This window comes from Sphaeramia orbicularis, chromosome 17 (genome assembly GCF_902148855.1).
Source record: "Sphaeramia orbicularis chromosome 17, fSphaOr1.1, whole genome shotgun sequence".
Taxonomy (NCBI): domain Eukaryota; kingdom Metazoa; phylum Chordata; class Actinopteri; order Kurtiformes; family Apogonidae; genus Sphaeramia; species Sphaeramia orbicularis.
This window is the reverse complement of record NC_043973.1, coordinates 42,418,366-42,439,538: the sequence shown is the minus strand read 5'-3', so window position 1 is coordinate 42,439,538 and position 21,173 is coordinate 42,418,366. Positions and strand designations below refer to the sequence as shown.

Sequence of the window (21,173 nt, the reverse complement as noted above, 5' to 3'; positions counted from 1 at the left end):
CTTTCTGTCACATCTCTTGCGAATTACCCTGAGATCAAGGCTTGCAAGTGAAAGCCATAAAATTCTACTGAGAGCAAGGGAACATTTACCTTGGTGGGCACTTTGACAGCAAAGAGATACAGTCTCCATGTTGCCAGGACCTGAGGGGGAGAACACATTCATTTTTCTGTCACAGAGCAGGAAATGCAAAATGCAAATCGCAGCAAAAAATAGCACAGCACAAACACCCCATAAAGAGAGCAAATCATCTCTGCAGTTCATTCCAATGGCTCGTAAGTCATGCTAAGCACTCTAGACATTAGCAAGCTAATGATGACAGTGCGTGTGAGCGTGTGTGAAAGAAATATTGCGGCAAGACTGCGAGTCATATGACAGTCCAATTTATTGTGCTAAGTTGCGTTGATGGAAATAAGTAGTAGTTATTCAACAGATGCCTCGCTGCGTCATAGGGAAAATAATGGCGGTGTAAGGAGCTAACTATGGGGAGAAAATGGGACAAAGAAGATGGGGATGGCAAACAAAAGGAGAGGTGTGCTTCTGCCAAAAAAAAAATTACCATTTAAAAGTGTCTGATGCAAAGTAAAAGAAGGAATATGTGGATATATTCACATCTGCCTATGTAATTATTCTCATTCATAATTCAAAAATCCATAATTAGCATACCCACTGCATGCAAAGTGCATCTCTGTTCCTCCATAGCTCTTGTCTAAGTCTTGGCCACACTTTCTCTTTTTCTGCTCCCTTTCAAATTCCATTCCTGCCTTGTCCATGATTCCCACCCTTGCATCCTGTCATTCCACTCAATTCTGTCTTCATCTCCATGGAAATCTGGTCATTATCCCCATCTTCTTCCTTAATCCCCCCAATCTTTGCATCGCCCAGTCTGATGTGCTCCCACCTTAACACCTCACTCCATCCCTCATGCCCACACCCCTTTCTTACTGCTCCCCCCCCCAACTCCCATGTCTCCCTTCCCGTTTCAGTTTTTCTATTCTTTTTTCTGCTCTGTCGCTTTCAATTCCTCAAGGTCTCTCTCTGCTGAATGGCTAATGGCGCCCCGCTGAGTGGCAGTGAGAGGAAGAAAGAAAATGAAACACACAAAGGGAGTGAGAGTGAGAAAGAGAGGGGAAGAGGGAGAGACAGAGGAGCCGATAGAAGGACAGAGACACCAGATTTCCCTCCTGATAATAAAGTCTTCAGATTCACTTGTGCTATACTACACCGACTCCAGGCAAAGCCGGCCTCACACATCAGCCTGGCGTCTTAACTATATAGACATCCATAACAGACTCCCATGGAGACAAGACAGAGGAAGAGGCAGAGGAATGAAAACGAGACATTAAAAAGGAGGAGACAGAAAGATAGCCCCCCTCTCGCTAAAACACTCTGAGCTCATGGAGGTGCTTTCGCAGTAGATTGTTAGTCCAATCACAGCTCCCTGACAAGTTTGAAAACTCTGTTATATAAATCTAGAAAGGAGCGGGGGAAGTGTGATGGGACCTTGAGGCACAGAGAAAGAGTGAAAAAAAAAAAAAAAAAAGAGAAATATAGTGTGAAAAATGAAGCATCTTTTCTCTTGTAAACTGACAGAAGGTCTCATCATGTAAACAGAGGCATCAATAATGCAGGCCCTCTGACGGGTGCCGATTTGATCCTCTGATGCTGAACAAGGCCTTTTGCATAGGGTTTCTCCTCTCTTGAAATATCATTTACAGCATATTGAGGTATCATTAGTGACAATCGATAATCCGGATAGTTATTTTCAGCCTGCGTGAATGGTGATATGTGGGAAAATTCAATTTGCAAGGGCTTACAAATTATGTCTAAAATGGAAACTGTAACAACTAGGATTTAAATCCTGCATGTTAATGTGTCTGGATATTAATATTAATTGGTCCAAACAGGAAGAGCTAAAGGCAAGCCCTGCTATCTGACTCCGGCATGGGCAGATCTCTTTGCTGGTGTAGCATTCTGCCAAGCCTCTCCAATAAGGATCAATAGAAAATCCCAAAAGCTGCGGCAAGATTCGTTTTCCACCCAAAAGAGGATATTGGCGACTTTTTGACCTGGTCAGCCAAGGACAGGGTTGGCAATAATCTTATAAAGTGATGAGAAAGTGGGCGAGATGGAAGGGCAGGTAGTCGCAGATGATGGGATCGGGGTACAGAGGTGCCCTTGCTGTGATGGCATGGTGTCAGAAGAAGAAGTTCAAAGACCCAGCCAGACCCGAAGCAGTCTGCTAGGGCAGGGTGGGAGTATGTGTCATCAGGAACAGGGAGTGTGTGTGTGTGTGTGTGTACAGTATGTGGCAGCCTGAAAACAACGAATGTATCTCTCTCTGGATACGTGTGTGTGTTGTGTGCACACGCAGCAGAGAGGGCAGAGGGCGGGGGCTTATATTAATCATAAGCTGTCAGGCTCTGGGTCTTGCACTTCAAACGAGATGGTGCAAATCAAAGTGTGTCTCTGGGTCTTGAATGTGTGTGTTGCAGCGCTGCCTCTGAGGGAACAAGCTGGGGATCAGTGCCAGATTTGGCCGCCTGTGGTATTTCTGGCTCGGCCACAAGGGCATTTTAAAACACACACACACACTCACATCACACACACAGCGCAAAATCGGACACATTCTGATACAGACATTTGCATAAGTCCGGCGTGATAGTACAGCACGCGCGCTTCGTTTCGACTCTCATGCACATATGATGTACAATAGCTCGCTAAGCTGGCTTTAGAATACACTCCCCAGACTCTTCTTCTCACCCTTTCTTTCTTTCTGTCACACAAACAGAGTCAGCTACCGTAACTCAAGTGAACTCAGCATCATGTGAACACAGCCCTGCCATCATTCAGACTGTCAGCTTATGTGCATGTGTGTAAAGTGACTGGGGGCGGGGGGGTTTAAAGCACAGATGCCCCAGGTCCTACTTTTATAAGTGGACTTAAGAGTAGCTGAAAGAGAGCGAGAGAGGGAAGGAGAGAGGGAGCCAAATGAGAGGAAAGAAATGCAAAGCTCAAAAACACATCTTGTTCCAGATTCTCTCATAAAAACTCCAATGCTTCTAAATCAAAGAGATGGCAAAGCAAGCCCTGTGAAACTCAAAGGGCTTCTTAAAAAGAGGGGCAAAGAAAGGGACAGTGAAGAAGAGACAGATAATGGGAAAGGGTTGAAGGGGTCGTAGATGGGAAACGGAGACGAGACTTGAGTGTGCGGGTGGAAATGTAAAGGCTGAGAAGTGGCAGGGATTGGATAATGGGTTGAGAGAGGGGGGAAAAAAAAGGGGCAAAGAAAATACATATGAGAATGTGGGAGGACGACGGAGACAAGCGGTGAGTGTGGGAGAGGCCAAATGGATGAGGAAACAAGATGGGGGTTATATACAGGATGATCGGGACAATGAGAGCGAGGGAGCAAAGGACAAAAACGGAGATGAACAGGGTAGAAAGATAGAAGCTGTGTGCTGGCAGGGCTCAAAGACAACTCATAGACTCCCATTCACACTTTCTCTCTTTCTCACAGGGAACAGAGAAGGTCAGCAGTCACACTTCAGAGTCTCCGCCATGGGCTACCAACATGCGTTATCATAATCAAAGAAAGCGTAGTCCTAATTACAGCGCGCAGTTCTCGCCACGCACCATCAGATGGTAAATCCCAACACTCGCAGGGAAAATGACTCAAACACTGAACATCTCGCAGGGAAAAGACGCGAAAAGAAATCATGGGTGATGCAGTGGTAATATTCGCCATTATATAAGTGAATTACACCGCCAAAAAAACACCAAAAAAGTAATGCAAGTGTAGTATATGCGCTGAAAGAACATAAGATTCTGCCACTAGCTGTCTGGGCTGGCTCTGCTTTACTGCTTTTGTACTAAGCTTTCTTTTAAAGTCCAAAACAAAGCTGGATTCTCTGTGCAAAAAAAGGGGTAATCTGAGCTGGAAGTTATGCCTAGTGCACGCCATTTAAAGTGTGCCAGTTGTTTTATGTCTGCCTGTGTAGCTATACATCTTTTCTTACATTATAGGGTTGTAACTCGATTAAACAGTCACATTGTTGGTTTCAATTTCATGTCTCCACAATGCAAATCATTCAATTTAAAGAAGTGATGTTTTGCTTTTTTAAATGGAATTATGCGTTTTAAAACATTTCCCTGTGGTCTACATAACCTGTAAATGCTTTGCTTGGGTCTAAATCCTTCAATAATTCAACTCCACAGGTCCATCTTCAACCCTATCTCTGACTAATTACACAAGAACGATCGTTTTGAGCGCTGGCCCTTTAAACAATACAATTTATACAACCAACACCTAAACATTTTTGGGAGTCTGCTCGAAGTTTGGACATATTTTCAGTTTTTACTACAACCACTGCTGCTGATAAGCAATTATGGTGTACTTGGAGAAATGTTCATCGGAAGTCTTGACCTTATATGTGCAAATGTCGTGACGTAACTAGTTGTAAAACGTAACAAATTAAGCAGGAATTGAAACGGGTTGTCGAAATCCACTCGATTTTTGCCGGAATGAATATAAAGATAGCTTTGCAGCACCTGGAGGGTTTAAATTCAAACTTTTTGAACTGTTAGGGTTCAAATACACAAATAAATGAACCAAAGACTAATAAAAGTGAGTTTAGACACAAATATGACCCCTTTAAGACTAACACTCATCTTGTTTTAATGTTATGTTGAGGTTAATGTTCCAAAAAGGGTACGTGTTATGGTTTTAAGTCAGGGGTGGGCAACTCCGGTCCTCAAGGGCCGGTTTCTTGCATGTTTTAGATATTTCCCTCTTCCAGCACACCTGGTTCAATTAATGATCAGCTCATCATTAAGCTCTGCAGAAGCCTGATAATGATGTAATAGCTTCCAGGTGTGCTGTAAGAGGGAAATGGCTAAAACATGCAGGATACCGCCCCTTGAGGACCAGAGTTACCCACCCGTTTTGTTTTTTTTTTATTTTTTATTTAAATTTTTTAAATCACTTTTACAGTGCAGTAACAAAACAAAACAAACACACACACACACACACACACACACACACACCACACACAATACAACGGGGGGGGGGGGGGGGGGGGGGGGGGGGTGCTGTTGCTTATGCACTTTTCCATATCGGATCTGGTACCAAGAATTAGTGTCTTTGAATATGTTCCATTTCTCCCATCTTCGCTTAGAAGTTCCCACCTTAATCCTCAGATGAAATGTTAATTTTTCCATGGTATGTGTTCCCTCTATAATGTCCAGCCATTGCTGTGGTTGAAGAGGGTCACACCCACCCCTGTTTTAAGTTAAGGTGAATGAAACTCATGCATGGAAACCTAACATGGTTTGGGTCATGATTTTCAAATACTTGAATATATATTATATTATATAAGCCAAATTAACTAGTTCATGTGATTATTGCCCAGTCTCTTAAATATATTTTACTATGTTTCTACCAATGCCAAGTAGCAGGACCCATTAGGCCGTGTATAAACTTTGTGTCTGTCATTAGGTGAGAATTTGAAGTACAGAACAACAATATTTGTCAGTATAATGTACATGTGAACTAGAGCTGCACAATACATCGTTTGAGTATCGTCATCACGATTTACGTGTGCGCAAAAGTCACATCGGAGGTCCTGCAATGTAGAACTCAACGTGTTCTCATCTAATTTTAAGCGTTCCTGACACACTGCATGCAGCGATCCACTAATCAAACTTGTTCTTAATCAGTTTGGAGTGAGTCACTGGTAACAATATTTAAAAATGAGCAACAAACAAGAGAAAAATCACGGTAAATGAAGACTTGGTGCCAAAAAGAAAAGCAACGTCAGTTATCTGAAATTATTCGGCTACAAAAAGGACGATATTGAAATGCGTGTTCTGTGTCGACAGTGCCTTAATACACCTGTCGCCACCACAAGAGGTAACACAACTAATTAGTTTGACCATTTATGTCGGCATGCAGCGATAATATACTCCTGAGTATTTTTTCCATATCGCAACAAAAAAAAATTTTTTTTAAATCGCAATATCAGTTTTTTCCAATATCATGCAGCCCTAATGTGAACACGCGACATACACTAAAATTTAACCTCTGCTTTTAAGCCATCACTAGCTGAACATGTAAGAACTCACCACACACTGCAAATCAGGAGCAGTGGCGGCCATGTCAGTTGCCCAGGGAGTAAATGCCTTGCTTATGGGCACATCAGCCAACAATTTACTGTACAGTGTACAGTATACTGTATGCCATTCATGACCGATGTCTGTACTAGCTGCTCATTAAGATTGTAGATTAGATTTTAGATTTCCACCAGGTTTCTAATTTGTTCTTGGCCAGAGAAGCTGTTTTCAGTAGAATTAATATAAACCAGAAGATGAACCTGCAAATGTCACAGGTAACAACGTTAAGTCTCACTGAGCTCTGTCTCTGTCACACAGACATCAGACAGTTAGTATCTGTTCAGTGTTCAAGCCTGTTTCATCTATGTTTAGGCCACATCAGCTGTACAACATCACAAAAACAAAAATAGAACACTCATTTTTTATTAAATTTCAAGTAGACTGCAGAGTAAGAAATATAGCACACATGCGTCATAAAGAAAGTATGCCCCTTGAGTGTTCCTGAAGGTGGCACAAAATTGTAAACCCTTCCTCCATTTTCCAACTGCGCACATTACTGATACCCCAGCTGCAATTTCCAATTTGTCTTATATTTTATTTACTACAGTATTTGTCTTTCCCCGATAAAGATTAACAGACAATGACTATCAGGTTAAAAAAGTAGACAATTCAACTGGGACATTCCTATTTTATTGGAGTAGCTCAACCCTGATTCAGTCCCATTTTAACCTTGACTTTTGATCAGCCTGTCAAGGATATTTTTCTTGATTGATCCTTTTCAAAACAGCCTGTTCTCCAGAGCCAAGGGTCTGTGAGATAAGCTTTAAAATGGGTCATTTTTCTTACAAATAAAAGAATAAAAGGTGATGTTATGGTTGGGTGAGAATCTTTACATGTTAAATCCTGCACTTCATCAGAATTTGACCAACACTAGAAAAAAAAGTCAATATTTAAGTGAAACTGCAAATAGAAAATAGAGGGGGTGAGTGACTGAAACATAAACTACATTATCTGCTTTGCTGTTTTCCTGTTATTCAAACACATGAGTTCCATTTTCTTGAGACATGCTGTATGCAGACTATGCACTAGACAGTACACCTCACAGCTGACTTATAATTGACTCATTTTCTACAGTTTCGACAGTTGAATGATTATCAAATAGTGATTTACTCACAGCATATTCGTGTTTGCAAAATATATAACCAAAACATCAGCTGATAAAATACTGAATGGTAATTAACCCCCCCAATAAACAAATAGTCACAACTAATTACCAGCGATTATGGACATCCATAATACATAATTTGTGTTTCTGTGTAAATATCTCTGACAAAAAGTAACTCAAAACTGGATTTAAATTTGGCTGCATTTTAGCATCAGTAACAATCACCTTCAACATCTTGCAGCTGTTCTGTAAAACATGAACCGACCACAGTACAAAAGTGTTGTTTTTAAACAACTGTGCAGCGTCTGCATTGGGTCACAAGTTCACAACTGCCAAAAAAGCAGTGTTAAAAGTCATCAGCTTTATTCCGGGACACTTCTGCTTTGCAGTATGAACTAGCTTTTTGTACCTAAAAAGGTGCTAAAAAGGCATATTCAGAAATGTGAGAAACTGAACTAATTGAATTATATGACTAATTAATCTATATGATTTAGATTCATAAGATAACTTTTGTTATGATTTGATGCTATATAAATACAATTTGATTTGATTTAGATTGACGGTAGTCGCTTTTCCATTGGACATCTGCGCAAAATTTTACCGATATTTACTAAATGTCGAAAAAACAGAAGTGTGCAATGTTGGTTTTTCCATTAAATCACAAATGCGATGATTTGTTTATTTACCATCGAGAGATGACACGAGAAGTCATTCCAGAAACATGGCAACAAACATAAATATCGTGTTGATTTACAGATATATTCATTATTATTATTATTATTATATATTACCCCTCTATCTCGTACTAAATTTAAAAAATGATTGGGTTTCCTGGTGTGTTCACACATACTGCGACATGTTTCTTTTTCTTCTTTGCTTGTTGTAACATACGTCAACATACGTTTTTTTAATTCACCTGACTCTAGTTGCAAAAAAAGGTCTTTCCATCGCAGTTTTGCACGATATACCATTTGCGCTACCTCTTGCCAGAGCAAAAACTTTTTATCAAAAAATGAGACTTTTGGCGAAATTGTCGTTTTTCCATTAGGTAAATTAGTATGCGCAAGTTATATTTGCGCAATTTGAGGGTCAATGGAAAAGTGACTACTGTAAATTTGTAGTGATATCCTAACTTTGTGTCTGTGAAGTATGTGCTCTCGTAAACTAATCATGAGGTATTGTTTGAGGTTTGTTTAAAAATGAATGTTGCACATTACACAAATACTGATAAAAAAAGGGGTGAGTTTAATAACAAAACTGTCGGTCATTACCCTGTTTTAATTTGTTGACGCCGTCTTTGGAACTTAGTTTGATTTTTCTGCCACGTTCTTGGTGTCTAACCTGTTCCAAGACCAGAAGGTCCTTCTGAATTGTAAATTTATGGCACTTTACAGCAGTGTGAAATGTCTGTCTTTAAAGGTGAAGAGAGGGTTTAGCACAGACTCATAGTACAAATTCTTTTTATATTCAGATTGAAATCTAATTGAAAAGTAAATGAGTTTGACTGTCAGACAGTTCAGTGTTTTCCTTTTATTTACACAGAACATTGGCTTTTTCATTGTTATTTGATTAAAAATGATATATCTCTGTATAATTTGGGTAAATAGCTCAAAGAACCATTAAACAAATGCAGTCATTGATGAGGAGAACAAATTTGACTTTTGCGAATAATAGATAACCTCCGCTTTTGAAAAGTAAAGTCATTTTTAAAAGTCTGTTCTAGTTAATACGGTGTCTTTTCTCTACAGAATGGTCAAGAAATCTCTGAGTTTTTCTGCCTTTTCAGCTAGGTGCTGTGCAAAAATGCTCAGAGGTCTTATAAGGGTAGTCAAATCCTTACATTTACAATGCTTTAGACTTTCTGTCGAGAACCACCAACCTTTAGTAGACCATTTTGCATATTCATTGGAATAATGTGGTAATTTTCACAAAGAACAGAACAGAAGAGACAAAGGAACGCATAGCTTTAGCCATGATAAATCCAAAAAGACCCTAAATGATTGAAAAAGTCCATAAAATTCACTAAGTAAAAAAGGCACACAGGCTAATCTGAGCAGATGAGATTAAACTACCAAAGAATAAAAGTGGCAAAGGAAAATGGGACAAAGAAAGATAAAACAACCACAATGCAATTAAAATAACAAGCAGAAACAACTGAACTAATAAATACAAGATTCATGAGGGCAAATTTGAAACAAGAAAGAAAGAAACTTAAAAGATACTGATGAATCTTATGAAGAAGAAGTATTTACATCTGAAAACAGAGAGCTGTGTTTCTATAGAGGACCCCCTGACCATAAATAATAATTACCCATGCTGCATCTAAACAGACAGAGCCACTGAGTACACAGCCAAGTCTTTAAATGCAGTAGCGCTAACTTAACCTCAAACCCCCATCCTACTGAAGTCCCATGAGCAGAACCTTCACATAACCGCAGGACCTAAGTGGAAATAACGTCTAATACGTCCAAGCGTGCTCATGACTGTCAAACAGTGGCAGTTTCAGCCAGTAATAGGCCCATTATTAGGTGGAAGCGAGGGAAATGCAGAGTCAACAGAGGATAAAACGCAGCGGCCGTTCAGGTTAAGTAAGTGGCGGAAGAACCAAATCGGCAACTGGGGCATCACAACACATCCGAGATTTCCTTCCCCCTCTCCCCGGCTCCTTCCTTCATTCTCTTTCCTCTGGTGGGGTGCCCTCCCCTTGCATCACACCCACCCTCTCCTCCAGTCCTCTCACTGCCTCCCTCTCTTTCTCAGCCTTTGAAGATGCTTTGTTTTCTGAGTTGCCTCTAATCTTCAAATAGGGTGATCTAATAATGGCTGTTGGGAGCATGTACGCAGGCCGGTTTTGATGCACTGAACCATGTGTCTGTATAAATGCCTCCTGCACATGTCAAACTGTATGCATGAGGGTGCAAATATGTGTGTGTGTGTGTGCGTGCATGCTCAGTCAGTGTTAGAAACATGCATGTTGATGCTCCCCAACATTCTGCCCAGGGTGCCGTTTGGATGTCATGCTGAGCCCGCCCTGTATCTGTCTGAAATGGGGTGGGGGGATTCTACCCTGTGCATGTGTCGCAGTATGATGGCTGGTACAGTCAACACATAGAGACAGCTGGATACCAGCAGTCTCCAGGGGAAAAGGGCCGAAAAGAAAAAAATCTAGAACAAAGAGTTTTATATATATATATATATAAAACTGTCAATATATGACAACACAAAACAAACTCCTTGTTTTTCATAAACTAAACACCCCAGTAGTCAAGATAAAAGTTAAACCTCTAAAAAAAACTTCAGCCATAAAACAGATATTCACATTAAAGGGAAAATAAAAGTAGGTAAAGGAAGGTGTTGTCTAAGCCTTCAGGCTTAGAAAAGTGGCTTCAAGACTAAATATCACTGCAGTGTTAATCCTAAAATAATCCTCTTTTACCAACTATGCAGCCATGCATGGCCTTTTCAAGCATAAGTGAATAGTTTTATATTTACAAACTCTCATCTGTTCACCCTTCATACATCCAAACAAACATAGCCATTAGAGTGAAAAAGAGTGTCTTTTAGAGGGGCGACCTCGACAACGAGTAAGAAAGAATGCTTATATGCCTCACCCCCACCCTCTCCTTGAAAGAATTTGGAACAGCGAGGGCCCATTTGGATAGTAAAAAACTCTCATAAGGCAGAGACCTAATTGAATTGCCTCTGATGGAAAGAGGAGCTCAATACCCTTTTACAGGTTTGAGTAAAGATGGAGGGAAGGGCATGTGGGAGAGAGAGAGAGAGAGAGAGAGAGAGAGAGAAAGTGAGAGGCGACTGGTGTGGCGGGGGAGGAGGGGAAGTGATGATGGGGAGGAGAATAATCAAGATGGACAGATAAGGAGGGAGGGAGAGTGGAAACAAAGAGAGGAGATGACAAAAATGGGGGTGGGGGGTGATGATGGAGATAGATGAAATGGGGGGGTAGCAGGGTCGAGCCAGAGAAAAAGACACACAAGAAATAACAGCCGCGATGGAAAGAAGTACTGATTAATAGTTTTGATTTGCTTATCAGCTTGTCTTTTTTGGCTTCTTTAGGGTAGGAAATGAGCTCGCTGTCGTGCTTAGCAACTGCAGGCGAGTGACGGATCAGTCAGTAATGTAGCTGACTAATTGACAATTTCTCAATAACTGTGGTGGCCTTGGCTCACACAAGCTCTTTGAACACATCGCAGGCTGCCCACACACCCTCTGCTATCCACTCACACACAAACACATGCACATTTCTTCAAAGAAAAAGAAACAATAAATGATGCCCCTGTACGTATACTGTGTTAGTCTTACACACACATACACGCACGCAACAAACTCTTGCCTGTGGCATTAAGGCCATCCTGCCACATCTAATAAAGTCTGACGATGGACTCAGTAGGCCATGGCACAGTGTCCACTTCACTCTGCTTAGGCAGCATCTGTCTTAAGCCTGATTTTCAACGCGTCTGGTGTGTGTCTGAGGATGTGTAATCTGTATCTTCTTATGGCTCCTTCAATTTGTCACAATTAAATTCCTTTGATTTACACTTTGTCTGTGAAGAGTCAGTCACTGCAAGTATTACAATTATGACATGAATTTGATTCAGGTAGTCTAAACTGCATAGTCATAGTTTTCAACTTAAATGAATGTACCATATTTCCACTAAGACATGAGGAAAAATGCTAATATTAATTAGATTTAAAGTTACAGTGCATTCAGAATAAGTCAGTCTGGCCAGAATATCACAGTACAATGAGTTTTAATCAATGCCAAAATTTGCAAATTGTAACCTTTCTTAACAACTTTGACATGTACTGCAGAGCACAGACTAAAAACAACTGATGCGTCTCTTTATTTGTACAATTTAAACATTATATTGCACTGAAGATACCACAATTTCCACAACAGACTACTATACTGGTATTAAAACAATCATTAAGACAGAAAAAAAATAGGCACACAAACTCCTGCAGGTTAAAGTGGACCCTTATTAACCAAGCAATGTTAACACTACACATCAACCCACAATGCAATTCCCTCTGTAAAATACTTGTCTTACACTAGCAGTTGGCTCATCTAGCATGTTTTTAGTAGAGAAGGAAAAGCTGGGCAGCACTATTGTACATTTTATAGATGATTCCCTCTGTACATTATCCCATAATTCACACCAATACATTTTTATTCTCAACTCAAATATTATAAGACAGTCAGATCATCCGCCCCTAATTCAGAACATGCATTTTAATTAGGATTTTTACTACAGTTTGCAACTGTACAGCCTCTTGCCTATTTACAGTGATGTAAACAAATCAACTAGCCAATAGTTTACAAGGCTGGAGTACAGATACAAGCCAAAAAGAAAGCTCACATTTCTGAATGAAAAGATAAAACACACCTGGTTTTAAACAAATAGCAAATATCACAACAGCAACAAGATATTAAACCTGAATGAACACTTAAATGTTGCAGCCATAGCATATATGTCATAGGGGTGTTTTATGGTGATTGGAACATGCACAGCTAGTGGAATATTCAATTTTCTTAGCCACAGAATAGCTCATCACAGCAAGTCCATATTCCACCATCTCACAACTAAAGACACTTTCACTTTAACAAAGATATTACTCCATCAGGTGACCGGGTATGACAGCAAAATGATGGGAGAAGGTTAGCAGTGAGGGTGTTTGCGTGTCTCACCAAAATCCTGTCCTCTGATTTGCCGTTCCTAGTGTCCTGCTTGATGGCTCGCACAAATTTAATGGCCTGCTTGTCCAGCACCTTCCTGATGCTCTCTGGGGAGGGGAGAAGAGCGGAGAGGGAAAAATATAGGATAAAGCAGAAAAGTTAATTACATAATGAAAAGACATAATAGAATGAAAGGATGTCCTGAGATGCACTCAGATGCACTGTAAAAGGCTTTTAAAGGGAAAAATCCATAAATTCAAACATACAGCGCTGGGTTACAAATTAAAATAAAAGGATGAGTAAATGAGTTAAGGAACATATGGACTAAATAATGCCTCGAACAAAGCACTGCTTCATAATGTCTTTTGGTTAGTGAGGATTTCGAACTGGCACATTGTTTGAGGTTTCACTTAAACATTTCACTTATGTATTTTATTGCAGGTTAACGTTTATTGGTATTTTGCAAATTGACTGGTACAGGCAACATCACAGTGAATGAGAACGGGGTATTTAAGTGATATTTACCACATGATGTATCTTACGTGCACATAAAAGGGGCATTTTTAATAGAATACTTGCCATATTAATCACATAGTAGTTTTAAGGTAAAGGTAAATTTCTTCAGTTTGTTTCTTTATGGGTTCTTTTATTTACTTTAGGGGTAGTCATCCTGTTACATCACTTCATTTAACATGTTCCCCTGCAGTAGGGTTCTATTGTTTCTTGAACAATTTTATTCCACAAGGCTAGCATTTAGAGAGCAACATCAAAAGTATGAAAATGTTTTGAGTATGTATTTATAAAAGAAAACAAATTGCTATCCCAAACTTGTTTTTTCTTCAGTCAAGGACTTGAACGTAGGGCTATATTTAAATAAAATCAGTATGCTGAGACTTCTGATGCAGTCATAGTGTTCCGTCTCTGGTTTTCAGCTTAAGGGTAGACCGGTGGATTAGTCCTTTACAGACAAGTACACAAGGGTGAACAATCAGAAAACTGTAGACAGCCAGAAAAAACACAAACACGAGGACAGGGAAGCACACAAACACACAACCTCTAGCTGAGGAGAACTCATAACTGGGCTATTTTTAGCTTCAGAAAAAGAGAAAAGCAGCGGCTCATTTCAATGGAACCACAAGATCCAGAGCTGAAATCTTTAGGGGCCTCTCTGCTGCACAATGCCACAAGACCCTGCCGAAGCTCACTGAACCACACCGGAGGCCTCCTCTACTTTAATGTCCTCTATAATACACGAAAACATTTACCAAACAATAAATTCTGCTAGTCACGAGCACAATGTCAACCTATATCCAAAGACTCCAAACACACGCATATGCCTGCGAGCTGTGATATTCACGGCACACATTTCAAGCAGGGCCACCCCTGCTAAATATGCACCCATGGAGCCCACCAGATGGAGATACAGTGCGTCATACTGTGTCACCATGCTCCATTGTGCTCTCCACCTTCTCTCGCTACTGCACATTCAGAATTCTCACTTTCCACATCCAGCAACAACCATGAAGTTGGCTCTCACACTTGAGTGAGCAGCAGCAGATGCGGGGAAGGAAGAGGCAGGGATGGAGGGAACAGGATGGGGAGGGGAGTGTTAGGGGGGAGGAAATAACACACCTCCAGATCGAAAGAAGGATCAGTACAAGACAAACAGAGAGATATTGACGTTAAGCTGAGTAAGACCCAATCACTTAAACTCTTTAGCACACTCTGCAGTCTCCCCCCCAAAGGCCTGATGGTGTGACCTCGGCATCTGCTCCCATGGGGGTGTAAAGCAGGGGCAGACAGAGATGGGGACAACAACTACAGGACTATGGGATGGGTTAGTCCCCCATTTCCCCTTCAGTACTGTCTCATATCCCTGTTGGCTTTTTGACAGTTTGATGGATCTGCTCACTCACCCCCCCCCCCACCCTCCTTATGAACCCTCCGTCCTCTTCCTCCAATGGATGTGATCTGGCAGGTGTGTTAATGGCCTAATGCAGCCTGGCTGTTACCACCAGGCCAGACAGACGGGGCTTGACCAGGTTGAGCCGGTAAACAGCGGGATTTAAGTGGCCACTTCAGGGTAATTAGCAGTTAGAGAGTCACACACACACACACCTTCTTAGCACCCAAACATCTTGCTTGGACTTTTTTTTTGCGCGTATACTGTCCGATGTCTCAGCCTGTGTGCAACTCAACCCATGCTGCCTGCGGCACGCAAAGCGCTCCCAGTCGCACAATAACTCCCACGCACACACGCATAGAGAGAGACAGAGAAAAGAAAACTCAACGAATGCACACAAGAGACAGCACCACTTAAAAATAACTCTGACAGCTTTGTAGAAGCCCGATAGGACCCTTGTGCGTAATAAATTTCACAGCAGATCTTTATGTCAAATCAATCCGAAAGTGAACACTCCTCTGTGAGATCGATGGGATTACAGTCTTCACATTGTACATCCATTAAATCATGCTTTTTTTTTTGCCTAGGGAGACATTGCCTGCGGTGATAACTCCTATCAAATCAAAAGCGGTGATTTAAAAAAAAAAAAAAAAGAGCAGCCAAGTAAGAAGAAAACTACCGCCACGCGTGCTTGTTCTCTTCCCCTTCCGTGGGAGATGTTGATGTGGTGTTAAAAGACACTTTCTCCAAAAATAAACCAACTCGTGTCTGTACTGAGCTCACCTGTGATTTCCCTGCTGACGAAGCCCGCCGCTGTGGCTTCCTTACAGGCCATGGTGCGCTCCTCCTCCCGCCGGCCCCCTTCTCCTTCCTCTGGTTCCCAAATGTCCCCTCAGACTATAGTGTCGGTGCAGTCTTCAGCCTTCTTTTCCCTGACTGTCTTTTTTTCTGTCTGTCTCAGAGCCTGCAGGTGCTCCGGGCACAGCAACAGCCGGTAAAGACTGGAGGAGAGGCGATGCCGTGGTGCGCACTGGCAAAACCCGAGGAGCGCCCCTCCACTTCAACACACGAGGAGAGAGAGAGAGAGAGAGAGAGAGAGAGAGAGAGAGAGAGAGAGAGAGAGAGAGAGAGAGAGAGAGAGAGAGACTGGGTGGGGGTGGGAGGATGAGGCGTTAGGTCTGTGCGTGAGAATATGAATAGAATATTACCAAAGCTCCATTTTTAATTATCTCATGCATGTTTGTATATTTTAGTTATTTTATTTTATTTTTATTTTATTTTATTTTACCTTTGTTTAACCGATCTCTTGCACTGACTCCCTATGGAATTTAAAGTATTTTTTTACTACTGTGTTTTACTGTTGTGTTTTTACTACTGTTGTTTTTATGTTTGTGATACTGCTGGAACCTGTAAATTTCCCTATGGGATGAATAAAGTATCTATCTATCTATCTATCTATCTATCTATCTATCTATCTATCTATCTATCTATCTATCTATCTATCTATCTATCTATCTATCTATCTATCTATCTATCTATCTATCTATCTATCTATCTACAGGGTGGGGAAGCAAAATTTACAATATTTTGAGGCAGGGATTGAAAGACAGTGTATGACCAATTAGTTTATTGAAAGTCATGAGAATTTAAATCTTCAAATCATATTTTACTGCATTTCTAACAGTCTTGTTGTCTACCTCAAGTTCAATTGCCATTTTTCTCATGGATTTGGTTGGATCCTTTAGGATTTTGGATTTGAGAGCTTTAATAAAAGCTTTGGTACGTTTTTTGTTGCTTCCTCCACTTCCAGACTTTCTCGTAATAGTTTTGCTCATAGTCATTCTCTTCTTTCCATTCTAAACAGTCTTTATGGACACTCCAACTATTTTTGAAATCTCCTTTGGTGTGACGAGTGCATTCAGCAAATCACACACTCTTTGACGTTTGCTTTCCTGATTACTCATATGGGCAAAAGTTTGTGAAAAGGTATGGATAATAGTGTTAGGTATGATTATGACATCAATATATGTTTGGTTTCAAAACAATTGACATAGTGCCTGCTGAGAAAAAACAACTAAATGTTCATTGTAAATTTTGCTTCCCCACCCTGTATCTATCTATCTATCTATCTATCTATCTATCTATCTATCTATCTATCTATCTATCTATCTATCTATCTATCTATCTATCTATCTATCTATCTATCTATCTATCTATCTATCTATCCTTTTGCTCTGTTTTCTTTGACTTTCTATCTTTCTTATCTGTATCCCACCCTTATTCTCACTGATTATTCACCTCAGATTTTTGGACACTCAAAAGGAAATCATCATCATCACTGGTTTTGTCACTAATGTCATCACTGGATTCTTTTAGCTTTTTCACAGGATATAACGTTTTGAGTTTCTCATTTTTGGTAGTGGTAACACTGTTCAATTTAGTTTTTGTCTGCGTCGTGTTATTTATTTATTTGTTTATTTATTTATCCAATTGGGCTATTAACTTTTTATTTTGATCGGTAAGTGAAGCCATTTGGGATTGTGCATGACGGCATTTACTTTCATTTGTCCAAAATCTAAGGGAATTTAAGTGCTGGTTTTTATCTGTGTGTAGACTCAGTTTCTCCCTTAAATTTTCTAATCTGGTCTGGTCAAATGTCCTGTTTTAGGGAAATTTCAGCAGACCCTTATTTGCAGTTAACTGAACCCATGTTGCAACTAATTTAACGCTACTGATACCATAGTATCATCTATCTATCTATCTATCTATCTATCTATCTATCTATCTATCTATCTATCTATCTATCTATCTATCTATCTATCTATCTATCTATCTATCTATCTATCTATCTATCTATCTATCTAAGTTAAAAGTTAAAGATATTTCTTTTTTTTTTTTGGCACTTTTTTGGTCATTTTTGTCATTTGTAAATAAAACTATGTAGCATCCCCCTGGAAAAAATCACTTACTGTCTCAAAAAACAATATAACACCTTTTTGAAAATTTGGCAGCCATATCTAGACCATATCGGTACATCTGTTACACCAAGTACTTAATGTTATCTGTATTGACCCTATGCACTGACTGTTTTTTCCCTCTTTTTTTTTCTTCTTGTAAGAAGGTTATCCTTCTTGCCTTGCTTATTATTGTTATGCCTTTATATTATTGGTACATTTTGTTTGTACACATTGCATAAAAAAAACTGAAAATAAAATATTTAAGAAAAAATAAATAAATAAAACTATGTCTGGTCATTAAAAAAATGTTTCAATTCACACACAAAAAAGTAAAAAGCACTGTGCAAGAATCCCAACTGAAAAAAAAAGAAAAAAAATAGCCCAAAAATTAAAAATATCCTTACCTTTTTGTTTGTAGTGTACATGATACACAATGAGCAATAAAACACAATAACAACTATTCAACCATAATGGCATCAAGAAAAACAGTGACAGTTCCTCCTTCACTCCATTCTCCATGATATTTTTAAAATCATTAATAGAAATGAATGTGTATATATCAGTGGTTGGTGTTAAACTCTGGAATTCTCTTTATAATGAGCTGAAGGACTGTAAAACCATATTCCAACTGAAAAAAGTGTGTATAAAGACTGAACAATGAGATTATGTGAGCAGTTTTAAGTTTTTACATTTTGCTTCATATTTGTTTTGCATCTTGTGACATATTTATTTACTTATTTTGACCTGGTGATTGTTTTGCATCATTTCGTCAGGTATATATGTTTTGTTTGTTGTGTATACCTGATAAATCTTTTGATTTTAATGTCGAAATTTCACATTCATTGTTGTAAATACTCAGCAAAAAAGCCATGCTTTACTGCATTCTATAATAATTTCAAACAATACATTCTCTCAATTAAGTACTCTGAAAAGCAAAAGGCAATTAAAGTGTGCTTCCCTTCATGTATTCATCTGAACTTTGACATCCCTAGTATAAGGTGGCATATGTTTTCTCTTTTTCCTGTCTTTCCTATCTTGTTTTTCCTTCTCTCTTTCTTTCTATACATGATTATAATGAAGCATTTACATAATGACTTCTATTGCGACTGATTACTTAGTATGTTTGATATGAAAAGTCTATATTTGTAATGTTAACTGTGCTGTTCTAAATAAAGTGTTAAAAAAAGGTTTTGCTTGTTTTGTACTTCCTAAATATGTAGTTTTGCACTTGGTTTGTATTCATTTTGTATTATCTTTGGATGTATTTTCTTTGGTTTGTCTGACTATACAGTACGACTTTATAGCTAGTTGTGTATAGCTAACCATTAAGGCTATTATTATTTAGAAAGGGGCAGGAAATATAAGATTTTCTTCATCCTGCTCCTTTTCGAACATGGGTGTGTACATGTTTGTTTACCTGATGATTATTGAATGTCTGCTGATGAAATGCACAACCATGAACGAAATAAATGAAATGAAATGAATGAATGAATGAATGAATGAATAGGGGGCAACAGACAAATGTTCCAAAGAGAGAGGGTCCCTCTAGTTCTAAGGTGACAAAGTAGCGCCCTAAAATCCAAGAGTGTCTCATCATAGGGTTTGTGGTCACTTACTACAAGAAAAACAGTTATTTAATTATGTGATAAATGTGAAGAAGGAAACACTTATCTAGTTAGTTTAAATTTTGGAAATAATTATAAGAAAACTGTGAAGGTGGTAGTAGAAAGCTCATTGGAAGTTGCCTAATAAGTGTTATCTTGGTGCAAACATGAGACAAAATACACTACATTATAAATGTTCTTCACAATTAAGTTAATTTTAAGTCAACTGTGCTCAAATTAACCCATAAAGACCCAGTGCTACTTTTGTGGCAGTTCCAAAATGAATTCTTCTCTATATTTAGCCTTTCTTAAGCAATTCTTCTCCATTTATTATAATATTACCCTCTATATTTTGCATTTTTTCAGTGAAAATCATACATTTTCCTATATCTAATTTACTGATGCTTACAAAACCTCTGATCAAAATTGAGGACTGTTATGTCAGAAACAGAGAAAATGAAGAAAATGTGACCTTTTCATCAAATATATCATTAACTGAACATAAAATAAGTGTCTCCATCCACTGTCATTGATCCAGCTGCATGGGTTTTACTGGGGAATCAATGTTGTAAAAGATGATTATGTTTCCACAGTAACTACGGAGCCTCTGAACGTCCAAATGGGTCATATCTGATGACCATGAAAAGATGACAAACTGCATTTTACTCCAATTATTTACATGTATTGATAGAATTAGTGGATCAGAAGTTATTAAACATTTTAGATCAGTAGATGTGTTTCGTCACCAGTGGTTGTTTTGGTCTTTATGGGTTAATGTGGGCAAAACCTAATTTTTTCTCAATAAAATGCAACTTTGAACAAGAAAATCAACTGTTTTAAACCAATATATAAAGAACTGACAACCCAAGAACAGCTGTAATCAATGGTATGAAAAAAAAAAAGGTTTCAGAGGTGCACTATTAGTCAAGTGACAGCCAATTAGGACACCAGAATGAGTTTAACAAACTGAACTGTATTAAATAAGTCTAAAGTAATGTCTTTATGACTGTGTGATGATGTATGATTTTTAAAAAAAAGCCCTAAATGAACAAGTTAATCCACCCAGTCATTAAGAAAAATGCAAATAAATGCAATTGAAGATATAACTTAACAATTATTCATATAAAAAATATTTAATATATAGCCTAATATTATAAATTGGATATTTCCATTTCCTTTTTAAATAAGGCTAAATAATACATAGCACTTCTTAGAGCCTTAACTTGTCTCCAGTTTCCACCTCCTTAACCTTTCAGCGAATAAGCTGTGCATTCTGCTCCAGGCAAAATGCTAAATGATGCTAATTGACCTGCTATGATGAATTAAGGAGGTCAGCTAATATAGCCAATGGATGAAGAATGTATAGCAAGTAGTGTTGGCAATTTACTGCAGATATTTTTGACTTGCCATGTAGCTTCCATTAATGAAGGCTCTGTTACCAACAACTGTACATTATGGTAGCTAGCCTAGCATTTACAATATAGTACTTATATTTTAAATTAAGCAGCTAAATGGTATTCATCCATCCTTCATTTTATTATTAAAACAACAACTTATGATCCTATGCTCAATATATTAAATGTTTTGCCAAAAAAAAAAAGGCATACCAGAACCAATGTTTAGCTAGCTGGTGTTAGCTATTGCAACCCGAAGGGTGAAACATATTTACAAAGGACACCGGGAGCCAAGGAGGATAATTAGAAAAACTTTTTTTTATTTATTTGCAGTTAGTTTTTTTTTT

The 21,173-nt window shown here is 38.9% G+C and overlaps 1 protein-coding gene across 8 annotated transcripts in view; it reads right to left on the bottom strand.

The window, feature by feature from the left end:
• Positions 1 to 15,911, bottom strand: part of carmil3 (capping protein regulator and myosin 1 linker 3) — a 116,801-nt gene extending 100,890 nt beyond the window's left edge. For 7 of the 8 annotated variants that reach the window (XM_030160938.1, XM_030160945.1, XM_030160944.1 and 4 more), the window contains exons 1-3: positions 15,655 to 15,910; positions 12,981 to 13,075; positions 90 to 140 (exon numbers count right to left, since the gene is read on the bottom strand). In XM_030160938.1, coding sequence (XP_030016798.1) covers positions 90 to 140; positions 12,981 to 13,075; positions 15,655 to 15,706 — 198 coding nt within the window. In that variant the 5' untranslated portion in view covers positions 15,707 to 15,910. Of the gene's footprint in view, positions 1 to 89; positions 141 to 12,980; positions 13,076 to 15,654 lie in introns of all 8 variants that reach the window. The other variant, XM_030160940.1, reaches the window with a different exon arrangement.
• Between the last annotated feature and the right edge of the window lie 5,262 nt (positions 15,912 to 21,173).